At 40.0% G+C, this 17929-nt stretch overlaps 1 protein-coding gene across 3 annotated transcripts; it reads right to left on the bottom strand.

Moving 5' to 3' along the window:
• Window positions 1–5728: 5728 nt before the first annotated feature.
• TXNDC9 (thioredoxin domain containing 9) lies at window positions 5729–17319 on the bottom strand. Of its 3 annotated transcripts, none has more exons than XM_007118532.4 (5): window positions 17102–17319; window positions 13916–14134; window positions 11811–11929; window positions 8861–9115; window positions 5729–6535 (listed from the first exon to the last, which is right to left on the bottom strand). In XM_007118532.4, the coding sequence occupies exons 2-5, from the start codon at window positions 14102–14104 to the stop codon at window positions 6418–6420; spliced, it is 681 nt and encodes a 226-aa protein (XP_007118594.1). In that variant the 5' UTR covers window positions 14105–14134; window positions 17102–17319; the 3' UTR covers window positions 5729–6417. The 3 variants fall into 3 exon arrangements, with proteins under 3 accessions (XP_007118594.1, XP_007118593.1, XP_007118595.1); XM_007118531.4 differs by having other exon boundaries at window positions 17084–17310; XM_007118533.4 differs by lacking the exon at window positions 17102–17319 and adding an exon at window positions 16832–16890.
• Between the last annotated feature and the right edge of the window lie 610 nt (window positions 17320–17929).

Raw genomic sequence — 17929 nt, forward strand, 5'->3', positions numbered from 1 at the left:
TCACGGTCCCAGCCCCTCCGCGGCATGTGGGATCCTCCCCTACCGGGGCGCGAACCCGGTTCCCCTGCATCGGCAGGCGGACGCGCAACCACTGCGCCACCAGGGAAGCCCATCTCTCTTTCACTTTTGAAGGGTAATGCCACAGAGTACAGCATTTTAGGTTTGTGGGCTTTTTTCTCTCAACATTTTCGTTTCACTATATTTTCTTCTTGTTCACATGGTTACTGAGGAGAAGTCTGTAATTCTTAACTTACCTACAGAAGAGTGAAAGGTATTTTTTCCTTCTGGCTTCCTTCAGGATTTTTTTCTCTCTTTTTGATTTTTCTGTAGTTTGAAAATGATATGCCTCAGTGAAGGTTTTTGTGTTTTGTTTTGTCTGGCATTTTTCCTTCTTGGTGTGCTCTGAGATTTCCTGGATCCATGGTTTGGTATCTGATATCAATTTTTGGGAAAATTTCAGTCATTATTGTTTCAAATATTTCTTCTGTTCCTTTCTCTTTTCTCCTTCTGGTATTCCCACCATGCTTATGTTACACCTTTTATAGGTGTCCCACAGTTCTTGGATATTCTTATTTTTTTAGCCCCCCCCTTCTCCCCTCTTTTTCAGTTTCGGGGGTTTCTATTGCAATATCATTAAGCTCAGATATTCTTTCCTCATCCATGTCTACTAGTCTACTAATAAGTCCATCAGAAGTATTCTTTATCTGTGTTACAGTATTTTTGATCTCTAGTATCTATTTTGTTCTTTCCTACACTTTAAGTATCTCTGCTTACATTGCCCACCTGTTCTTGTATGCTGTCTACTTTATCCATTAGAGCCCTTAACGTAATAATCATGGTTTTAAAAACCTAGTTAATAATTCTGACACCCTGTGATATCTAAGTCTGGATTTTATGCTTGCTCTGTCTCTTAAAATTGTGGGGTTTTTTTTTTGCTTTTTACTGTTGTCATTTAATTTTTTCTTGATAGTTGAGCATGATGTACTGGGTAAGAGGAACTGTTGTAAACAGGCCTTTAGTAGTGTTGTGATAAGGTTTGGGAGGAGCAAAAACATTTTATTCCTATGATTATGTCTCTGACTTTTAGTGAGCCTGTGCTTCTGGACTGTGAACTTCACTCATGCTTTTTTTCTCCTCACCTCTTAGGTGGGACAGGATGGTAAATTGGGACTAGGGTTGGGTATTTCCCTTCCCCAGAGCAGTTAGGTTTTGGTCTGAAGGCCAGACCTTATTAAGGAGAACAGAATGCTCTGGCATATTTCAAAATGGTTCCTTTTCCCTTCCCCCTGACAGAACCATGACAGGATTTTTCTTTGACACTCACTTTGAGAATCTGATAGAGATCCCGGAGGTAACACTCACAAGTGTAGGGTCTCCCCTCCCCGGATGAATGAGTTCCCCTGGAGGTTTTAACTCTGACTTGTCCACACTGAGCCTCCAGAAATTCATCAAACTATAGTTGAGGTTTCCCTACCCTGGCACTGGTTCCCAAGGAGATTGCTGCTCCAGTAAGTTGTAATTCTCTATATTATCTGTTGGTCTGTCTAATTTTAGGAACAGTGGTTTTCCCTGTGACCTAACTTCTCTTATGGATATAAGAAGAGTTGTTGGTCTTTCAGTTTGTTCAGCTTTTTACTTGTTAGGATGGAATGGTGACTTCCAAGCTTCTTACAAGCTGTACCAGAAACTGGAAGTCTCCCTCTTTTTAAAATGTGTTTGCTACTATAAATTTCCCATTTACCAGTATTTCAAGGTGGAAGATCATTGACTTGAGATCTTTTTATCTTAATATAGGTGTTTACTGCTATTAATTTCCCTGTAAATGGTGCTTTAGTGGCAGCCCATAAGTTTTGGTATGTTGCATTTTTATTTTCATATATCTCAAAGGATTTCCTAATTTATCTTGTGAACTTTCCCTTTGACCCATTGTTATTTAAGAGTTCTTTAAATTCTACATATTTCTGAATTTTTCAGTTTTGTCTTTATTTCATTCCATTGTGGTCAGAGAACATACTTTTTACGACTTTAATATTTTTTCAATTTATTGAGGCTTTTTTATGGTCTGACATATGGTCTATCTTGGAGAATGTTCCACGTGATCTTGAGAATTCTCAAGATCTATTGTGTGAATGTTCTATAGATGTGTTAAGTGTAGTTGGTTTATAGTGCTGTTCAAGTCTTATTTCCCTATGGATCTTCTAACTAGTTTTTCTATTCATTATTTAAAGGGGAGGCAGGAGGCTTCCCTGGTGGCGCAGTGGTGAGAGTCCGCCTGCCAATGCAGGGGACACAGGTTCATGCCCCGGTCCGAGAAGGTCCCACATGCCATGGAGCAGCTAGGCCCGTGAGCCATGGCCGCTGAGCCTGTGCGTCTGGAGCCTGTGCTCCACAACGAGAGAGGCCACAACAGTGAGAGGCCCACGTACTGCAAAAAAAAAAAAAAAAAAAAGGGGAGGCAGGGTCATGTCTCTGACTAGTATTGCTGAATAGTCTACTTTCCCCTCAATTCTATCAAGTTCTGCTTCAGAATTCTTGCAGCAAAATACAGAATTGTCAAGAACATGAGTTTTGTTGTGAGGTGCACAGATGTTTACGTTGTTATAGCTTCCTGACAGGTTCTTTTCTATCATAAAATTACCCTCTTTATCTGTAATAAGCTTTTATTTTCAAGTCTATTAGTTTAGCCACTCCAGTTCTCTGACTGGTGCTTGCATGGTATAGCTTTTTCATTGTAGTTTTACCTTTGATTTTAAAGTGTGTCTCCTGTGGACAGAATATAGTTGAGTCTTGTTTTTGTTATCCAGTCTGACCACCTTTGCCTAATCATTGTTAGGCATGAGTAATAATTCACTCACATGTATTGTTACTATGTATATGGTTGGGTTTACATGTCCTTTTACCTTTTTGTCTTCTATACATGTTACATCTTCTTTGTTCCTTTGTTCTCCTTTTTCTGGTTTCTTGAAGTGAATATTTTCTAGTGTAATATTTTATATTCTTTAATAATATTTTTCTGTATATTTTGGGAATTATTTTCTTAGTGGATACTGTAGGACTTACAGTATACATCTTGTCAGAATCTACTTTAGCTGTATAGCGATTTAATTCTAATGAAATGTTACTCTTATAAAGCTCTATCACTTCTTCCCTTTGTTACACACATTGCATCACTATATGTTAAACACATAATACTTTCTATAATTTTGTTTTAAAGTAGCTGAACAAATATATTTTTAGATTTTTAAAATTAACCTTTTAATTCACAATTTCTTGTTAGCTTCTGTTGTTTCATTATTGAAGTATGAAATATTTGCTCCCACCTGCTTTATAGTGTTATATGCAAATATGTTTCCATGTTATAGGTGCAACACCACAATTATATATATATGTATATTGTTTTATACAATTGCTTTTATATCAGCTGAAAGAAGGGAAAATAAGTTGTTACAATGTCTTTAATAATTTCTTACATTTTAATTGGCATTGTTTTTTGGTAAGGGTTTGAATAATTGTGGGGTCTCACTTCCTTTAGGACGGAAAAACATCATTTAGCATTTCTTGTAAGGTGGGTTTCCTGGGAATGAATTCTTAAAATCTGTGTGTCATTTTGTCTCCATTTCTGAAAGACTGTTTTGTTAGATGTAAACTCTTTGGTTGAGTTTTTTCCTTTTAGCACTTTGCATGTCCTTCCACTGCCTTAGGTCCTCATCGTTTCTGATAAGTCAACTGTTAATGAGGTTTCCTTGTACATGATGAGTGGTTTTTCTGTTTTCAAGATTCTTCTGTCTTTTAACATTTTTATTCTGGTATTTCCGGGCGTGGATCCCTTTATTTTCAGAACCTGACCTTCTTAGATTAATGCTTTTCATCAAATTTGATATTTTTAGACACTGTTTCTTCTAATAACTTTTCTACTCACTTGTTTCTCCTCTTTGTGGCACTTCCATGACATATATGTTGATGTTCCATATTTCTCTGAAGCTGTTTTTTTTTCCTTTTTCCTGTTCTGATTGCATTATCTGTATTAATCCCCACATTGGCTTTCTACTGCAAAGCTACTGTTGAGTCCCTCTAATGAATCTTTCATTGCAGTTATTATACTTTTTAAGTCCAGAGATCTCCATTTGGTTCTTTAAAAATATTTTCTATCTCCATTAATATTCTTTGAGGGAATATTATCATACCTTCCTTTACCTTCAGCATGGTTTTAGTATGTGTATGTGTGTACGTATGTATATATATTTAGATGCTTTCAGGTTTTTGTCTGCTTCCAATACCTGGACCCACTCAAGGCAACTTTTTTTTTGCTTTTCTCCCCACCATGTATGTCACACTTTCCTGTTTACTTGTAGATCTTATTTTTTTGGTTCAAAACTGGACATTTAGGGCTTCCCTGGTGGCGCAGTGGTTGAGAGTCCGCCCGCCGATGCAGGGGACACGGGTTCGCGCCCCGGTCCGGGAGGATCCCACATGCCGCGGAGCGGCTGGTCCCGTGAGCCGTGGCCGCTGGGCCTGCGCGTCCGGAGCCTGTGCTCCGCAGCGGGAGAGGCCACGGCGGTGAGAGGCCCGCGTACCGCAAAAACAAACAAACAAAAAAAACTGGACATCTTACATAATACAGCAGTTCTGGAGACTCATAGTCCCTTCTCCTCCAGGGCTTGTTTGCTTACATGGTTAGTGACTTAGCTGGACCATTCTGGCTAAGTCCACTTACCCTGAACTGTATGGCCTCTGATGCTGCCTATGTCGCCTGGGCACATGCAGTGCTGCTGACGCCTCCCCTCAGCCCCAAGAACAGTAGTTTTAGCAGGGCTCCCTTGCTGTTTCTTTCCCTGCCATCCCCGTAAGAGTTCTGATTGGTCTGTCTCCACTGTTATCACGCTGTGCTGTTAACATCCACTAATTGCCGGTGGACCTATTATTTGACGACGCCCTGGGACATAAATTGCCGCACGGTTCAATCTAACTGAATTTAGGTTTTTGTAATTGTTGAGGTTTGTTCCAACCGTGGGGTTACTCTGAACTTCCTCTTTCATTCTCTGTTGAAATTCTCACTGGCCTTCCTTTCTGCTTGTTTTGCTAACCTGGAGAGCCCAGGCTCCTCTTACTTCACCCCCAACCCCACCTGAAGTCTCCTTTGTCTGCAGCAGCATCCTCATGCTTCAACTTCTCTCACTCTGCTCTAAATAAAGTCAGTCCCTTTAGGGAACGCTATGGAAGCTGTTTTTACAGCCTGCTTCTCCCACTGGGCAGAACCTCTGTGCTACTCCCCCAGCACTGGGGATGGGGAGAGTAGCTGGCTTTGCTAGTGGTCTGTAAGTAGAGCAGTGGGTGGTACAGCCCCTGATCTTCTCTGCCTGCCTCTCCTTCCATGGAACCTCCACCCTAATCACTATTGCTCTAGTTTATGAGTACGCCAGGGCAACAGTGATTAGAAAACAGTATTCCTGGGGTAGATATTCTGCGCTACAAGTGGGGACTGGGTGGAGGAAGGCAGGCTCAGACCTCTTTGCTACTGCTGCTTGGAACAGAGCTTCTGCAACACAGACCTTGGGGGAATGAGAGATGCTAGCAGTCTGCTCCTCCTAGGGATAAACCGTAGGCCAAGACTGGGAGAAGAGGGGAGGAAGGGTGCAGGGTCATGGTTCAAATACCACAGACTCACTATTCTTACCAAGATTGAGTATTTTCTTGGATAAATGTTTCTGTTTGCCGTGTGCTCTTATGACAATTTCCAGAGACTTTAATTTTTAAAAAAATATTTACCAGTTATGATTGTTTCACTGAGGGGTCTGTACGTCTCCTCATGTTGCCATTTCAAAAGTGCTTCTTGATTGTTTAATACATGTCTTAAAATACAAGCAATCAAGACCCTTTAAATAAGGCAGTATGTTCACAACCTGAAAAAGCTTGCTGTTGCCATCAGTTGACTCAACAACACCATGCAACATACAGAATAAATACAGCTCTTTAATAGTTACTTAAATATATTCCAGAAGTAAAGAGTGTTTCTAATCATTTGCAAGTGCAGTCTGTTACACCAGTAAATGTTACTTGACCTCTTTATAAAGTAAATAATGCTGGGTAAGAATTAGTCCTGGAATAGTGTGCTGAATTTCTATTTCCAATCCAGTAGATTAAAAACACAATTGTGAATGGTATAAAAATGTAAGAATCATATTGTGATAAAACCAATCTCAAAAATAGAGAATCCAGACCCTCCTCAGATAATTTTAGAACTCAGAAGTTTTCCTCAACTTAAACACGAGCTCCACACAGAAAATATCACAGATGTTTTTCAATGTGATGCAACTGCATAAAACTCTAGAATGTGACCATTAGGAGACGAATGTACTGAAATCAACAGAATTTAGAAAACACATCTAATTCTGAAGTCAGGAGACGATTTACAAAGAATTAATCATCATCAGAGTCAGAATCATATTTCTTTCCTCGAATAGTTTTCTTTTCCAGCTTTGTGAAGTTTGTTCCAAATTTCTTTTGGCTCTGAAATGGTGGCTCCATTAAATTTCCACTAAAAAGAAAGCAAATTTGAAAAACACTTATTCTGTATGATTTAGTACAGCTGGTATACTAAACTGCACAAAAATCTATCCTCGTTGTAACACAAGGAATAGAGTAAAATTTTCTTTAAAATGTTGGTGTCAAGAGGTATATTATTTACACTGATAGTTAATAGTTTTAAACCTTACTATGTACTACCAAATGCTTTAGATCAGCGTTTTATTTTCTTATCATTAATTACCGATTAACATTTCACAGGATGCACCAACAAAATTTCTGACTGAAAAAGCACAGAAGGAAATCAGTTATTTTTATCTGTTTTGGGTATGCTGAATCTGTATTAGATTCTTTCCTGAGAATGACACAGGAAAACCATGCTCTATTTTTGATAGCCTGTTGTGACTGGTTTGATTCTATAATGCTTAGATCTCTATAGACATCAACAAAACTCATGGAATTCATTATCATTAACCCAGAATTAGTATGGAACTCTTTTCATGACGCCTGAAAAATATTTCAAAAATATCTGGAAATATTCCTAGCAGCTAGATCTTGGTTTTGAAATATCATTTGCCACTGAAAGGAACCATGGCGTCTAGGAGAAAAAGCCAATTCCTATGGAGAGTATAACATGAGGCCCCCTAAAAGATCTTACGTGCACCAGAAAGAAAGTGCTCAAAGAATTATGGGGATGTGTCAAAAGGACACAGAAACCAGTATGAAAGGCTCTCACTGGCCAAATCTGAGGCAATCTGAGCTTCAAAGTAAATAATAACAGCAACAGACTATAATCCACTGAATAGAAGAATCCACAGCCCATTCTACTACAGATAAATGAAGAAGTAAGTTAATGTGGGGTCTGGAAAAGTTCCTCCTTAAATCACCAGTTGGCTTGGTGGACAACTGGTTAACCAGTGCACAGTTATCACCGCCAGCAATGAGACAAACCATCATATATCTCCTGATATGGTACACTGAGAAGAAAGAATACAACATCACTCCCATAATATACCTGTGGAAAACATGCAGAATCTGAATCTAATTATGAAACAAACTGGGGGATGCTCTATAAAATAACTAGCTTGTACTCTTCAAAAATGTTAAAGTATTCAAAACAAAGGAGGGGAACAAGTTGCTACAGGTTAATGGAAACGAAAAATACATAGTAAGTACACGGAACCCATTTTTCCAGTCTGGAGGACATTACTGGGACAATGGTGGAATTTGAATAAGGTCTGTAAACTATGTACTTTGTGTTTTAATAAATTGTACTGTGGTTGTATAAGAACGTTCCTGTTCTTAGGAAATGCACACAGAAATATTCAGGAGTAAAGGGACAGTGTATCTACAACGTCCAATCAAATGGTTCTGGAAAAAAGTTTATCTATATCTAGAAAGAGAATGATAAAGCAAATATAAAATGTTGAAAATTGAGGGACATGGGTGAATGATATACAAGAATTTAAGAATTCTTTGTACTAGTTTCCAACTTATTTAAAGTTTGAAATCACTTCAAAATAATTTTATTTAATATTAACATTTTACTTAATATTAAGAAAATAAAACCTAAAACTCCAAAATCAATCACTACAATGTAGGAATGATTTATGCATGTGGAGGAGAGATTCAGAGATAAAGGAGGAAGGGAAGTAAAAAGATGAGAGAACTTTCTACTTATCAAAAGGCACTCTGACTGGAATAACTGGAAAATTTTACCTGTTATTTTTGCAAATCAAAAATAGGCACAAAAGATAAGATGATATGCTCTGATTTGTGGAATTAGATAAATTATTTGTCTAGAGAAGTGGACAAAGAGATAAGCAGAAAATGGAAGTTGGATTTTATCAACAGATGGTTTTCTGAGACTGTTTCCCAGAGTAAGTAATTTAACCTAAGCATAGAGATGAGATTTTAATATATTTTATCAGATTCTACAAGTGATACAGGAATATCTACTTTCAAACATTAGATTTTTAATGTAAGTCATTATCAATTTGATTAATCTCATTTAAATTAGGAAGGAGTCAATTCTTCTGGAGTGTCCTTTTGGGTTTCCAGATTAACAGAGAATTAGATTCCATAGGATCTGTTAGTTGGAAAACTTTTATAGTTAGATGGACTCCAAGATCCAAGATCAATTTTATTTATAACTGATTTTGCTGTAAGATCATGCTAATGTATGCTTTAAGAAATATGCTTTTCCTTTGTAAAAATTTTTCTACATCTCAGCTTAAAGATCTTAGTTCCATAAAATAAATGTTAACATAAAAAAATTCTCTAAAAAAATCAACTGGATATGTGAATTAATATAAATTGATAGTTTACTAAAAGTTACCTGTAATTGAGAATATCAGAACAACCCAGCCTCCATTCTAAAGTTTCTGTGGTGAAGTCATCTGTGTTTCCTAGGTCAGAAAATCCAACAACAAACTCTTGTGTTTTTCCATCTTTCACCAGTGCTAGCGTGGGAATGACTCTGATACGCAGTCTCTCACAAAGGAAAGGTGCTTTTTCCACATTCAGCTTCAAAAATTTGGTCTCAAGATGTTTCTTGGACAGAATCACCAAATGTCTGTCTAGTATTTTACACCTATAAATAACAACACACAGAAAATCAAAAGCTAAAAACAACAGATTTCTTTTTCAAAATAAATATTAAGGCACATCTAAGTTTTTAGTTTTTCTGAATCTCATAATTTGGCAGCCAACCTATGCTTCTATCAGATAACCTCATTTCCATTTCATAGGTTAGGTACCTCTTTTTCTACCTCTCATGATATCGTATTCTAGAAAGTCAGACCTCCCTTAATGATACTTATAAAAAACAAAGTATTCAAATTATGCCTTAAGTGGTTCACAAAGTTGTCATGTTCATGGTTAAGAATAAAAAATTGTCATTTCCCTTATGCATGTTTCCTGGCATCTCATAGTTGACAAATCTGAACTTGACAGAACTCGGAAGACAGTTCCCAGAAATAGAAATGAACATGTGGTGCCATATTCGGAAGCCACTAAGAAAGACTGAATGGTGTCACTGAGAAGGAACCCTTCCAACTGTGCAACTCTGTTAGTGAGAAGCATATCACGGTTAAGGGCTACAAATATGGTCATTACGGTTCTAAAGAAATGAAAAATACCAGCAGTAACCTTTCTTAAGCCACCTGAAAAGTGGAAAGCGATATTTTCTTTAAATTATATTTTAAACTGGCCAACCCTCTAGTGTTTCTGAAAGACTACTGTAATAATCTTTTGAGCAGTAGTTCTTACCCAAAGGTGATTATTACAGTCAACTTTTTAAATATGCAAATGAATCAAAATTCTCTGGGAGTTGAGCTGAGAAACATGCAAGTGATTCTCACACCCAGCACAGTTTGAGAACTACTGCTTTTGATGACTAAGACACAGAATGCTTCATAGCTGGTTTTACTAGTAGGCTTTTTGGGTACTTCTTGGTATAGTTTTTCCTGAGTTAGGTTTGGGTCCACGGAGTTTCTTATAAGCTTGATGTATCATCGCCTCTGAGTGATTCTTTCTATATATCACCCACCTACTGCAGCAATGGGATTTTAGTGAAAAATGGTAGGGGAATAAGTGGTTTTTGAATGAAGTTCCAAACAAGTGACAAATCATTTTGAGAAATACGTTCTTGAAGATTTGTACAAAAATCAACTCCATTGTTTTACTGGAGTAATACGGAATCTATTTTAAATACGTCTGTGTCCCACTTGTCAATTAATCCATTTTTTAAAAATCCAGAAGTAGTAGTTACGGTGTAGTTAAAACAGCATTAGGCTTAAAACCTGGGTTCAAATCCTCTTTTATCATTTAGTAGCTGAGTGACGTTAGGTAGGTCACTTAATCTCTCCAAGTCTTGGTGTCCACGCATGAAGCACAGAAATTATACGTACTTACCTCAAACGGTGATTGTGAAGCTCCAGGATTTTATACAACATGAAGCATCTAGCGTACTATGTGCCAGAAACTTTGATATCTACCTATCGATATCTCTATCACCTCCTTTCAATCTTGACTTTTCAGTTCTGTTTTAAGGTAAGTACTGCTGGTGCTGCATTGTTTATAAATCCATCAAGTATACTTACTGAGTACCTACTATGTGTAGTCAATGCTGCTCTATGGCTAGGAACCCAGAGCACAGTGGGCCACGACACAAAGGCAAACCCTCTGCCTTCACAAAACTAACAATCTAGTGGGCAGAGACATCTAATAAATACGTGGACAAATAATATCAATCTTCTATTTACCTTCCTAATCTCTTTCCCACTTTCCCTTATAGGAGATTTCATCATCTCAGTTATTTTCTTTCACCTTTATTTTCTTAGTCAATAAATCCCAGGCAATCAGTCCCTGAAAGGTGTTAACTAATAGCCACGTTGTTGGGTGATGATGCAAAGACAAGGGCCAGGCAGGCTATGGAAATGCGAGAAGAGGGCGGTGCTGGGATCCCAGGGAATAACAGAGACTCTGCATTGGAGTGTGTGTCTAAGGGGGGCAGGAGCTACTCGGCATCAGTGAATTGCTTTCATACAATTCTAGGTCTGTTATCAAGTTATCTGATACTTAAAAAAAAAATCTAAAATCTGATTAGTTGCCAACATTTAAAAGTTTTTTTGCCAACATTTAAACGTTGGCAAGTATTCAATTTTGGGGGCTAAAAAAAAAAAGGCTTGAGTCCTCTGGTTTAAGATATAACCTCTTCTGGGGCTATTTTCGCTTTGAGGGATCTGCTTCCAAAGAGAGGTTGGCAGACCTGGGTTCGTCTAATAGAAATCACTTTATTCTCCTTCCAGCCATGCCTGGTGCCCCAACTCTGCTTCAGGTGAAAGGCTTGGTCAAGCCACTGTCTCCTGGTGAATTGCAAGTTGAGAAGAAGTGACTGAATTCAAAGCTGGTGTTCAGGTGTTGGCCCCATTTCCAACACTGTGGCTGTATCATAATAGTAGGGACAAAAGTAGAATTCTTTTGGCATTGATAAAAAAATTAAAGTGTTCATTTCTAAGATGTTTTAAAAATTAGCTAGTGAAAATATAGTTCAGGAAATAGCCATTTCTATGGAAATACTGTTCTTCTATAATTTGTACTTTTGTATGTCACTGGTTTTTAAGTTAATCTTTAATGATTGCTTAACTTTAATATAATTCTAGTACAAAGAGACAACTTAGGAATTACTTCCTTTTATATTTTTCTTAATTTCTCTATTAAATCAGTGTATCTCTGTTCAACAATCTCATCATGTTCAAGAACAGTCACTGAGGGAAACAAATTACCTCAATGTGGAGTCTCTGTAGAAATGGCAAACCACTTGTTTACTCTCTTTGACTTCTTGAAAGAAGTCTCTCTCACTAGGGATTTCTCTGTACTCCCCATGTCCTTTTGAAAGCCATTCCTGATTTGGAGAAAAGGGAAAATATCACACATGTGAAATATCTCTTTCAATATCACTTTATATTTTATGTCCAAATCACTATAATATTTTGTAATCAAGCTGATTTTGTCTTCGAGAGAAATGAATTCCTTTCGGTGATGTACTTTCCTATCTTGCTAGTGTCAATGCAAATACAGTCTGTGGGCCATGACTATCTCCACAGAGTGGCTCATATTTAAGATGATTATCTGTCTTGGTAACTTAAAACATATGTTTTCTTAGAACTTCGAAAGTAAAAATTTAGACTATAGAGAGACTTAGAATGTAACCATCTACTTAATTTCTTTGCACTGAAACTATTAAAATCAGAAGCATTTGATCCAAGTTACTACATAGCTTTAAAAAATAATGCTTGTGAGATAAAGCCAATCCGTCTTTGGGGAGGGGGCAGGTACTGCAGCTCTGAAGCTCAGGAGCCCTGTCTGCTTTTGATGACTAACTCAGAGACAGCAAACTTCTTCTGTACTGGCCACCAATGGGTAGTATCCTGGGAAGAAAAAGGTGTTTGTCTTCACGTAGTGTCCAGAAACAAAGATCCCGCAAGTCACCTAATCCAACTCCACAAATCAATAAATCAACCCTTATCATCCATGTCGGACAGACATTTCAGCTTCTTGAACCTTTCCTGTGCCAGGAAGCTGATCCCCTCAACTGGAAGCTTGTTTCCTTTCTCAGGAGCTGGTTTTAATAAAAGGGAGGACTGGACTTGCACGCAGAAGGCATGGGCTTGAATCACTGCTCTACCACTTATCAGGCTATGAATTGTAATAACCTTTCTGAGCCTCACTTTCCTCATTTGTAATGTGGAGATCATAAAGCAACTATCTCATCGAGTTACTGTGAATGGACAACGTGAAAATAACTACAACAGTGTCTGGCAGGTGTGCTTAAAAAGCATTTGTAGAGGCTTCCCTGGTGGCGCAGTGGTTGGGGGTCCGCCTGCCGATGCAGGGGACACGGGTTCGTGCCCCGGTCCGGGAAGATCCCACGTGCCGCGGAGCGGCTGGGCCCGTGAGCCATGGCCGCTGAGCCTGCGCGTCCGGAGCCTGTGCTCTGCGGCGGGAGAGGCCCCGGCGGTGAGAGGCCCATGTACGGCCAAAAAAAAAAAAGCATTTGTATATGTTCTCTCTGTTCTTAGAAAACTCTTCTCACACTGAATCACAGTATATCCAGAACAATGGGCTGAGGATCCCAGCTTGGACCACAGATGAGATAGAGAAATTCTAATCTCCTTCACGTCAGCCCTTCAAATATCCTACATCGCCTATGTCCTCCCTGCTTCACACTGAACGTTTCCATTTTCTTTTGACTTTCTCATATGAAATGACCTCTAGACTTCGTCTTCTGGCTGTCCTCCTCTGAACAGTCTTCCAGAAGTGGTCCAACTAGAAACGGGCAGGAGTGCCATCTCTGGACTTACACTAACACAGTCGAGACTGTGTGACAAGTTTTGGTATCTATACATTTCATGCTGGCTTACACTGAGCTGAGACCTACCGGAGGCCCTGATATTTTTCTCCTTATTTCTTTGGTAAAGCTTCCATAAAGAGTTTAAACTCTCAAATACACTCCTTAATGATGCATTTGCTTTGAGCACAGCTAAGTAATGACAGGCTTTCTCATAACTCCACCTGAAAGGGAACCCACTGACCCCTATGTCTCTGCCCACATCCTCATCCACTCTCTCCTCATCCACACAAATCTGAGCTCAGAAGATTATCCTGGGTACGTGTTTCTTGTACTTGACTGTGGATTAATATACTGATCAAGCTAATTCTGAATGTATCTTTAAAACTAATCTTTTTTCTGGGCAAATTTTTAATGGCATTAGGTACTTTGAGGTCAAACCACCCTAAAAACTACAAGTGACTACTGCAGCACGGGTATATATAAGTTGTTAGAAGCATACTGTTAGAGCAATTTCAGAAAGCAGGGCAGAGAGGTTACTTGTTTCTGCTGTTGAGCCTTCTTCAGTGCCTTGAGTCTCTTTTCTTTGAGGAGTTCCAATTCATCCTCATCCATCTGATCCAGTTTCTGAATTTCCGAATCCAAGTGTTCTTCCACTTGTTTGGTGGTCTGAAGCAGCTGATGCTCTAGGACTTTTGAAAACATTTCAACAGATGCATTCGCTTCCATTCTTCTAAATGGTACAGTTCAGCCTTGATGCTGGGGAGAAGGTTTACAAAGTTAGAGAAAAAAATAAGACAGTTTTCTCTTAGTTTCAAAAATGCTAGCGAGTATCTAATTTGTAGTCCAAAGTGTTCTGCTGACAACCAAGCACGTCATGTTAAGAATTTTTATTTAAATGTTTTAAAATTTAACTTTCAATGGATTATAGTCACACCACTCAAAAACGATTTAGACCCAAGTTGAGGTGCTTTTGATTTAGTTTGTGTTTTACTACCCGAAAGCAAAGACAAATCTTTAAGACCATCGCCAGACCAGACAGAAATGAATGATGAAATTAAACCTAGTGCTGTATACTGACAGTGTTCTTTACCAAAGGAAGAGGGAAGAAAAGCAGAAATGACTGTGAACAAGATAAAATTTGCAGTGAGGTTTTACACACACACACCCACCAAACTTTGCTTCAACATAGAGCAGAGTTGAGAAAAAGACATATTTTTCATCTCTGCCTAAATGATTTGTTTAACTCTGAAGAGAGCTCATTACAACTTATGTAAAGAACTCTGCCTGATGTTCCCTAAGCTTTAGTTTCCATTCCTGTTCTCCCATTACCTAATAAAGTCTATGAGGCCACAAAGATTGATACTGGTATTGATTTACTGACACTCAGTGTTCTTAACTTTGAAGTCAAACAATATAACACTACAAATATTAAAAAGAATATTGATTTTTCCATCAGTCCTCTATGTAAGGTAAGAGTTTAAAAATAGAATCTAGGGACTTCCTGGTGGTCCAGTGGTAAAGAGACCAACTCCCAATGCAGGGGACGTGGGTTCGATCCCTGGTCAAGGAACTAATATCCTACATGCTGCGGGGCAACTAAGCCCTCAAGTCGCAACTACTGAGCCTACACGCCTCAACTAGACAGCCTGTGTGCCGCAAACTACAAAGCCCACATGCTCTGGAGCCTGAGAGCCACAACTAGAGAGAAGCCTGTGCTGCAGTGAAGAGCCCGCATGCCACAACCACTAAGACCTAACACAGCCATAAATAAATAAATATTAAAAAAAATAAAATCTAATTCAGATTAGAAAGGAAGATCTCGGGACTTCCCTGGTGGCACAGTGGTTAAGAATCCGCCTGCTGATGCAGGGGACGTGGGTTCGTGCCCCGGTCTGGGAGGATCCCACATGCCGCGGAGCGGCTGGGCTCGTGAGCCATGGCCGCTGGGCCTGCGCGTCCGGCTCGCAACGGGAGAGGCCACAACAGTGAGAGGCCCGCGTACCGCAAAAAAAAAGAAAGGACGCTCTCTCTCAATTACATATTCATTTTATATTGGCATATAGTTGATTTATAATGTTAATTTCAGGTATACAGCAAAGTTATTCATTCATACATATACATGTATCCTTTTTCAAATTCTTTTCCCATTTAAGTTACTACGGATATTGAGTAGAGTTCCCTGTGCTATACAGTAGGTCCTTGTTATCTATTTCAATTACATATTTTAGAAGAAACGTATTATTGTTGCTGGTAGAAAATCAAATGTTTTATGGGTACCCCTGAATTTCAATTTATAATTTGCCTATCAAAGCAGGAGGCTGTTGCATCTCAATTAGTTATGTGATACATTTGCAACCACTACTGAAGCACTTTCAAAAATCTGAATAAACTTGTGAGCTTATTCACCCAGCTTCAGACATGCAGCCTGGCCCACCAGACCCTCTATAAATGTTGAAGTGAAGAGAAACAGTCTTGCAAACTTCGCTTCTGATTCCATTTTTCTACACATGAAAAGAAGCTGAAAAGCATACCGGGGACTTCCCTGGTGGCGCAGTGGTTAAGAATCCACCTGCCAATGCAGGGGACAAGGGTTGGATCCCTGGTCCGGGAAGATCCCACATGCCGCGGAGCAACTAAGCCCATGCGCCACAACTACTGAGCCTGCGCTCTGGAGCCTACGTGCTACAACTACTGAAGCCTGCGTGCCTAAAGCCCATGCCCCGCAACGAAGAGTAGCCCCCGCTTGCCGGGACTAGAGAAACCCTGCATGCAGCAACGAAGACCAAACGCAGCCAAAAAAAAAATAAATTTTTAAAAAGCATACTTGATTTCACCTTCTATTCCTGGAGCTAGCAGTGCTGAGAACACTGCAGATGCACAAAAAACGTTTGTCAACCTTTGAAGGAACATGTGCGTAGCTTTTGTTCAACTTATTGTTAAGTTTCAAAAATATTTCCGGGTTTAAAAAAACCAAAATATAACTTCCTCATAAACGGTATAAAATTTTAAAGGAGCTGTATTTCTAATGTAGCAAATGAATTTCACACTCCCTACCTCCCAAGAAAAACGTAAGGCTGTGACTCTCAGGACTGGGGCCAGATGAGGCAGAAAACTCGACATTAAACATTGACTTGCGTGTCAGACCCTGTTCTTTACCAGGGGCGTAGCGGTTGCTTATCCCTGGAGGTTTATAGGCTGAGCTCAGAATTCAAGTCTTGGATAACTGGGTGGAGAAACGATTAACAAGGGCTGCTCTGGGGGCAGGTGGTGCTGGTCACCGCATCAGAAAGGAGGAAAGGAGATGGTGCAGGTATCCTGGGAACTTCATTCTCCAAAAAACAAGCTTCTTTTTTTCAGTTCAACTGAATGGTGGGCAGGGACTTGTCCTCAAATTACCTAACCATTTCCTTGTTTCCCCGGCACGCACCCGCCCAAACAACCAGGGGGCCTCACCCTTAGCTGCACGCCAGCCGCTTCCCAGAAGTACCCTCGCCACTCCCTGCGCCCCAGGAGACAGATGAGGTCAGAGTTGAGGTACTCCCGGCTTCAACGCTTCCCTGGGCGCATGCGCCACAGCTTCCTCCGCGGCGCGGACAACCTCGCCCGAGCCGCGCCCCTCCCCCGCCCAGGCAGGAGGCTGAGCAGCCGGGTGTCCATTAGCACCGAGATGCATGGCCGGCTTTTTCACACCACTCTCTGCCTCACCTGAGCTCTCGGTGATACCTGAGAAGTGAGGAACCAGCTTCTTCAGAAGAGCAATCCACTCCGGCTTCAGCCTAGTAGCAGCTGCGGGGGGCTGCGAAGCGGCCGTCACTTCCGCCTCCTCATTAGCCGCGGCTCTCACGCGAAACAATCTGCGACGCCCCAGGAAGTGGAGCGGGGGAAGGGAGGGGACGTGCGTACGGTGAGCGCTTCTGCGCGTGCGCTGCTCCCCCACCCTTTCCCCGCCCCACCGCCCGGAACCAAGGTGGCTCAACCTTTCTCTCCGTGTAAACAGCCCAGAGAGCGAGGGAGCGACGTATGCTGGAGTTTGTAGTTTCTTAGTGCTCAGCCTGGAGTTTACGTTCTTAGGCTCTGACATAATGTTACATCAGAAATAAAATAGCTACTGTCTTGCTCAGGAGTGACACTCCAATTTCGTTTCCATTCTGTTTATTGAACGTTTCCCCCTTTAAAAAAAAAGTTGAAATATAACTTATACGCCATAGTTTTTACATAGTTAACACTCGTAGTGTCATCGTCCAGATCCGGATATAGAACACTTTCACAACCCTAGTAGGTTCCCTCGCGACTTCCCTGACACACATTTTTAGAACTTGCTCTCGCTTTGAATGTAAAAATTATGATCTATTTTGCAGAATTAATGGGTGTGTCTTTGTTTTATGATTTCTGGTTTGTTTGGTTTTTTTTTTTTTCCTTTTTGGTAAGTCATGGACTCATGTGTTGAAATATAACTTATACGCCATAGTTTTTACATAGTTAACACTCGTAGTGTCATCGTCCAGATCCGGATATAGAACACTTTCACAACCCTAGTAGGTTCCCTCGCGA

The sequence above is a fragment of the Physeter macrocephalus genome, chromosome 12 (genome assembly GCF_002837175.3).
Source record: "Physeter macrocephalus isolate SW-GA chromosome 12, ASM283717v5, whole genome shotgun sequence".
Classification (NCBI taxonomy): Eukaryota; Metazoa; Chordata; class Mammalia; order Artiodactyla; family Physeteridae; genus Physeter; species Physeter macrocephalus.

What these genes read in the sequence shown, in the direction of transcription:
- TXNDC9 (XM_007118532.4), bottom strand. Translation starts at nt 14,104, where the DNA reads ATGGAAGCGAATGCATCTGTTGAAATGTTTTCAAAAGTCCTAGAGCAT. An exon ending in AGGCTCAACAGCAGAAACAA is followed by an intron (nt 11,930 to 13,915) that starts GTAACCTCTCTG and finishes TCTCCAAATCAG; the next exon opens with GAATGGCTTTCAAAAGGACA. An exon ending in TCTGATATTCTCAATTACAG is followed by an intron (nt 6,536 to 8,860) that starts GTAACTTTTAGT and finishes CTTTCTTTTTAG; the next exon opens with TGGAAATTTAATGGAGCCAC.